General features: G+C 47.1%; 1 protein-coding gene across 1 annotated transcript in view; it reads right to left on the reverse strand.

Annotated features, from left to right (window-relative positions):
• The window catches only part of TLL2 (tolloid like 2), a 123,185-nt gene that overhangs the window by 56,185 nt on the left and 59,993 nt on the right, over positions 1-7,007 (reverse strand). Inside the window, exons 6-7 of the mRNA XM_021712915.1 lie at positions 3,134-3,312; positions 1,759-1,864 (exon numbers count right to left, since the gene is read on the reverse strand). Of these exons, the coding sequence (XP_021568590.1) occupies positions 1,759-1,864; positions 3,134-3,312 (285 nt within the window). The remainder of the gene's footprint in view (positions 1-1,758; positions 1,865-3,133; positions 3,313-7,007) is intronic.

The following is a 7,007-nucleotide window of genomic DNA, read 5'->3' on the forward strand; positions in this document are numbered from 1 at the left end:
AAGTACCTACAGGATACTACTATGCGCCAGGTGCCACATTGGGTGCCAGGAACCAGAAAAGAGTGAGACATTTCCATCCTCAGGGACCTCAGTCTATGGAGGTAGAGGGGAACACAACAGATAGGCATTAATAGATGAATTAACAGTAATTCAGCAGGGCGTGGTGGCTCACACCTGTAATCCCAGAACTCTGAGAGGTGGAGGCAAAAGGATTGCCTGAGCCCACAGGTTTGAGACCAGCCTGGGAAACTTGGTGAGACCTCATCTCTACAACAAATCAAAAAATTAGCCGGGCTGAGGCAGAAGGATTGCCACTGCACTCCAGTCTGGGCGAAAGGTGAAATTCTGACTCAAAAGCAAACAAATGAATACATTAAGCAATACATCACTGATAAATTATAAAGCACTTTGAAGAGTATCACAGCTACAGACTAAAAGACCTGAAGTACAAGCTTCTCACCTGGGCCCACTGGTCGCTGGCTCCCTGACAAAAATCAATACTTCATCTCTGGTGGGGTGGGCCTGGGGTGTTTCCTGCACTGTTTCCCTAATGGGTGAGTCAGTCCTCCATAATGCCCAAGTGGCCCCCTCTGGCACGTGCAGGGTGGGCTCTCGCCCTCGTCGCTCCATTGGCTTCCTGAGATTCCCGACACAGTCCCAGGGGGAATTCCGCAAAGTCTCAGTCTCCCAACCTAGACGAGGAAGCCCTGATGGCTTCCCATTTTCTGTATGGCAGTGAGTGACAGCCTATCTGTCAGCCCCTCATCCATGAGCACTTAAGAAATTGCAGCAATGGCCAGGCTCGGTGGCTCAGCCTGTCATCCCAGCACTTTGGGAGGCCGAGGTGAGTGGACGGCCTGAGCCCGCGGGTTCGAGACCCGCCTGGGCAACTTGGCGAGACCTTGTCTCTACAATAAATCAAAAAATTAGCCGGGCGTGATAGCGCGCGCCTGTAGTTCCGGCTACTTGGAGGGCTGAGGCGGAAGAATCGCCAGAGCCCAGCAGGTCGAGGCTGCGGTGGCCGGGAGTGGCCACTGCACTCTAGTCTGGGCGACAGAGGGAGACTCCAACTCAAAAAAAAGAAAATCCATAACATCCGCTCAGCACGGCACATCAGAACAGCTCATTCCAGCAGACCCTGGTGGTCAATGAGATCACATCTGTCCTGCTCATAAATAACTAGTCCAGCCCTATTCGGGGACACCAGCATCTATCATCAGTGACCCGCAGGCGGGAACCTGATCCTTCCTCTCACGCCATTCCCAGCTACCTGTGCCCCTGAGAGCCGACTGGAGCTTACTGTCTTAACCTCTGAAATGAATCCATGATTGACAGCCCCCCCAGCCCTGACTCGGCCTGGCTTCCAATCAAGCAAATCTCTTCTAGGGGATCCAGCGAGCATCACCATGCTTCTACAAGGGCATGTTTTAGAAGATCTCCCCACCCACCGGAAATCTTACACAGAGTCTCTAAGTTATTCTGCCAGCCAACCTCTCGACAATTTCCCCTTTCCAGTTTGCTGCCTGTGACATTACGGCGTGATGGAATGCCAGCTTCACAATGGGATTCAACCTTATTAGCAGGAACCTGATTAGATTATATTTCACTGTGGCCCAGAGGCCGCCGTGTTTCAAGGACAGACAGGCCAGTCGTGCTAGGGGCATGCAGGGACCCGCTCTCGGCAGACCTCCAGGAATCCAACCCCTGGCTGCGGCAGGCACAGTAAAACACAGACGAGGCGTAAGCATGGGTTCCAACCTTGAGAAGGTGTTCCGGGCGTAATGCATGATGCTGTCAAAGTCGTACGTCTCTCCCAGAGAGCTCACTTCCCCAGCTTCCATTTTTAAGAAATTATACTCCTGACCTGTGACACAACACTCTGTTAAGGCCTTTGAAAACTGAGCTGGGCACCTGAAAGGAAGCAGAGGAGGGAACAGGAGGGCCCCTGGCAACTTCCCAGGGCTCTCTGAGCCCAATCAGGCAAATCACCGGATTCATGGCAGTTCTTGTCGCTGTTTTTACTAGATTGGAAATGTGCAATTTAGAGTAAGCCCTGTGCTCCCCAAGCCCCACCACCCCAAGACCCCTCCCCGAATACCACTCAAAATTCTTAAACCAGGTTTGCAGACAGATTAGTTATTAAACTGCTTTCCCCAAAATTAAATAGAACGACAACTCAGATCTTGCAACTGGAAGAAAAAGAAAGAAAACAAAATCAAAGAGCTAAATTCAATCCCAGGCCAGGTTCGGTGGCTCAGCCTGTCATTCCAGCACTTTGGGAGGCCGAGGCGAGTGGACTGCCTGAGTCCGCGGATTCGAGACCAGCCCGGGCACTTGGCGAGACCTCATCTCTATAATAAATCAAAAATTAGCCAGGTGTGTAGCGTGTGCCTGTAGTTCCAGCTACTTGGAAGGCTGAAGCAAAAGAATTGCCTGAGCCCAGCAGGTCGAGGCTGGGGTGGCTGTGAGCATGGCACTGCACTCCAGCCTGGGCGACAGAGTGAGATTCCAACTCAAAAAAAAAAAAAAAAAATTCAATCCAAAAGAGTTGCCAATTCAGATTCGAAAGCATCTTTAAGGCAACCGTATTATTTAGCTACTACTTTCAAGTTCAAGATGAAATTCTATTATATGATTTATTTGACATCAGAAGGTAATTTTTAAAAATCTAGACACATGATCTGCCTTGGGGCAGAACGTTTTCAGGTATTAACAGTGTTTCCACATGTTCTCATGGCCTCATTGTATTTCGGTTTCAAAAAGAGGTGTTGGCCTAAGTCAGGAAACATGACTCTCAGAAAGGCAGCCAGGAGAACTGGTTTTCTGGTCTATCAGCTCTGATACTGCAACACTGTTCTGGTCGATGGTGTTCCATTTAGGAAACAGAGCTGAGTTTCATTGTCCTTTACGACGTGGAAAATCATTTTGCTTCTGCTCTGACCTACAAGCTGTGACAGCCACCGATGGATGGAAGTCATGCTGGTGACAAGCACCTGCTCTACAGGGTCTCTGCTCCATGGTCAACAGTTAGCATTGCTCAGATCCTGGCAAGTCCTCTCCCACCCTCACTTCTGGCCCCGAGGGTGCCGCCCTCCTGGCCAGTGGCTTCCATACTCCACCCAGGCCTCCTTACCTGGCTGGATGTTCTCTCTGATGATGGTGACATGTTGGTCTCTGTCTGGTCGGGTGTGCTCATGCCAGAACCCAACCACGTGTCCCAGCTCGTGAGCCACGATGCCAAATTTGTCACAGTTCTTCCCGATGGATATGGCCTGTGGACCTCCTCCTCGGCGTCCGACGTAGGAACAGCAGCTGGACAATTGCAAAAAGGCCCAGGTCAGCAGTCAGGGCATATTAAGGGCAAGAGGCAAGTCTCCCCCACCCCAGCACCGTGTGTGTGTGTGTGTAAAAGAAACCCACAGTTTCCAAGGTGAAAGTACTCTTATTGTCCAACTTCCCACCCAAAGCAGAAATTCCTCCAAAAATGGTTCTTGACCTTTTTGCTGGTCACAGATCCTCTTGAGAATCTGAAGGAAGCTAAGGCATCTCTTCCTGCAATAGAGTGAAAACCACACTCCACTCCCAATGTGATGGAGTTCCTTCCTTCCGTCCTCCCTTCCTTGTTTCTTTCATTTCCCCCTTTTAGAATGTAAGATCAACTATGTACATCAGAGACCATGTCTGTCTTGTTCAACATTCCATCCTCTGGGCCAAGTACGGTACCTGATACATAGGGGCCCCTCAATAAATATATTTTATATAAGCAAATGAATGATCCACAAACACATCTTAAAATGCACCTTGATACCATCACATATTGACTGTCATGAAAATTGGGTGAGTTCTTCAAACAGTCATGTGAAGGAAAAGAAATGTGTTGGGGGAGACAGGCTGGTTGAAGCAAACACAAAATGCGTAGCAGTCAGCTTGACACAGAAAGCTCGCAGAGGTTGATGAATAAGGTATTGACACATTCTAAAGGTCACTTCAATATGATTGAAGCCACAAATGGGTAAAAAATAAAATAAAATTACTGGGCTCGGGGGCTTACGCCTGTAATCCTAGTACTTTGGGAGGCGGAGGCAAGAGGATTGCTTGAGATCAGGGGCTTGAGACCAGCCTGAGCAACACAGTGAGACCTGGTCTCTACAATTAATGATAATAATTTAAAAAATTAGCCGGGCATGGTGGTACATGTCTGTGGTTGCAGCTACTTGGAAGGCTGAGGTCAAGGACTGCTTGAGCCCAGCAGCTTGAGGCTGCCGTGGCTGTGAGCATGCCACTGCACTCCAGCCTGGGCGACAGAGTGAGACCCCAGTCAAAAAAAAAAAAAAAAAGGAACCAAGAGAAGTGTCCCCTCATTATTAATGAATAATTCTAGTCTTAACAGCAAGTCAGTTTCAAGACTATTTCAGCATCCAAAGTCTAGTACTAAGGTTTAAGCAGATTATCCAAAGACATAAGAGAACAATTGGAGTCACAGTCAGGAAGGACACTAGTCAACAATGACAATCCCAGGACCCCTTTATATCTTTTGATCTGTTGTGACAGGTTTATCCTTTCTGTTTCAACTTTAATGTTCTAAAAAGGACTGTATTTCTCAGTGGAAATGTGCTAGAGTTCAGGCACTGCTCCAAATCATTATTCTGATTGTGGCATAAACCAAGAGATAAGCACTACTGATGACTCTTCATTGGAGAAAATAATTAAAGGGTATATTTTCTCTACACATCACAAGGATCCATTTAATTTAAGCCTTGGAGTTTCTACAAGTCTTCACGTGGTCAGATTCTAGAATTGCCATTCAGACTCTCTGATATGCACAAGAGTTAGTTCTAAAGGATAAATTAAAGAAGTAAATGCATAATATTAAAAAATAATAGTAGAACTCTTCATAACTTTTAATAAAGGTAAAGCATTTTTGTGATGCCACCCCACCCACACCCAAAAAAGAGAGATAAAGTTCTTTTAATAAAAGAATCACGTTTCAAACCATACTTATTTATTTATTTATTTTTATTTTTATTTTTTTAAGTTGGAGTCTCACTCCATCACCCAGGCTAGAGTGCCATGGCATGTTCATGGCCACCCCAGCATCAACCTGCTGGGCTCTGTGATGCTTCTGCCTCAACCATCCAAGGAGCCAGAATTATAGGCGTGCACTACGACGCCCAGCTAGTTTTTGATTTATTGTAGAGACGAGGTCTCATCAAGTTGCCCGGGCTGGTCTCAAACCCAAGAGCTCAGGCAATCCACTCGCCTCGGCCTCCCAAAGTGCTGGGATTACAGGCTGAGCCACCGAGTCTGGCCTCAAAGCATATTTAAAATAATGGCAAAGGAGAAGTACAAAGGAATTAAAAGACTACATGGAAAATGAATATACTTTGTAAATATAATATGCAGTTAATATAGTCACTGCTGTATGTAACAAAGCAGGAAAATTATGATTAATTGCAGAACAAAATGGGTACCCAGTTCCTGTGACCCACTGTGTGAATTAATATGGATGACTGAGGTGTATCAAGTCGGGTCCCACCTGCTTTCACAGGTACTGCCTTGGCACTTAATATGTTCATAACCACTAGAAACAGATTTGGGGATGTGAGCGCCATCTTTAAGAGAAAGAAATCCAGCCGGGCTCGGTGGCTCAGCCTGTAATCCCGCGCCTTTGGGAGGCTGAGATGAGTGGATTGCCTGAGCCCGCGGGTTCGAGACCCACGTGGGCAACTTGGCGAGACCTCATCTCTACCATAAATCAAAAATTAGCTGGCGTGGTAGCACACTCCTGTAGTTCCAGCTACTTGGAAGGCTGAGGCGGAAGGATCGCTGGCCGGAGCCCAGAAGGTCGAGGCTGTGGTGGCCAGGAGTGGCCATTGCACTCCAGTCTGGGCGACAGAGTGAGACTCCAACTCAAAAAAAAAAAAAGAAAAGAGAGAGAAAGAAATCCCACAATCTTCAGTTTATACTGATTAAACAATAAGGCACTGTTTTTTACTAGCATGTCTGGTTCAGGAAAGATATCTCTTTATTCTACTTTCCAGATTTCTTTATCTGTAGAGAACTTGTCTTCATGCTTTATATTTTTGAACAGATAGTCCAGAAAAGAATTTAAAAAATTAAGATATGGTCACTGTCTGGAATTTTATGTATATATATATAAACATTTTGAGTTGGAGTCTCACTGTTGTCACCCAGGTTAGAGTGCAGTGGCACGCTCACAGCCACTGCAGCCTCCACCTGCTGGGCTTAGGCAATTCTTCCGCCTCAGTCTTCCAAGTAGCTGGAACTATAAACGCACACCAGCCACTATGCCTGGCTTATGTTTTTGTGATTTATTGTAGAGACAAGGTCTCACCAAGTTGCCCAGGCTGGTCTCGAACCCCCAAGCTCAGGCAATACTCTCGCCTTGGTCGCCCAAAGTGCTGGGATGACAGGCTGAGCCACCGCGCCCGGCCTGGAATATTTTTGATTATCTTCCCAACACACATCACCTTCTAAATGCTGGCAAAGTCACAGTCACCAGGCTCCTTCAATCTACCAGAGTTTCTGGTGGACCATCTTTGATGACAAGCAGGTAAGGCAGATGCGTGTCTAGAAATCACATGACTTTGTACCATTTTTCACAGAAGCCTGGGAGGTGACACCCTTCTGGGCACAATCGTTTTTTCCAATGACATTTATTTATTATTCCACATGCAGAAAGTTATAAAAAAGAAATTCCAATAGCCCATAGTTGCACCTCCCAGATAATCTCTATTGAATATTTTTAAAATGCATGACCAGCCGGGCTCAGTGGCTCAGCCTGTCATCCCAGCATTTTGGGAGACCAAGGTGAGTGGATGGCCTGAGCCCGCGGGTTCATGACCCGCCTGGGCAACTTGGTGAGACCTCATCTCTACATAAAATCAAAAATTAGCCGGGTGTGGTAGCGCGCACCTGTAGTTCCAGTTACTTGGAAGGCTGAGGCGGAAGGATCGCCGGAGCCCAGCAGGTCGAGGCTGTGGTGG

The sequence above is a fragment of the Carlito syrichta genome, unplaced genomic scaffold (assembly GCF_000164805.1).
Source record: "Carlito syrichta isolate Samal-C Ts95f unplaced genomic scaffold, Tarsius_syrichta-2.0.1 Scaffold303721, whole genome shotgun sequence".
In the NCBI taxonomy this organism is placed as follows: Eukaryota; Metazoa; Chordata; class Mammalia; order Primates; family Tarsiidae; genus Carlito; species Carlito syrichta.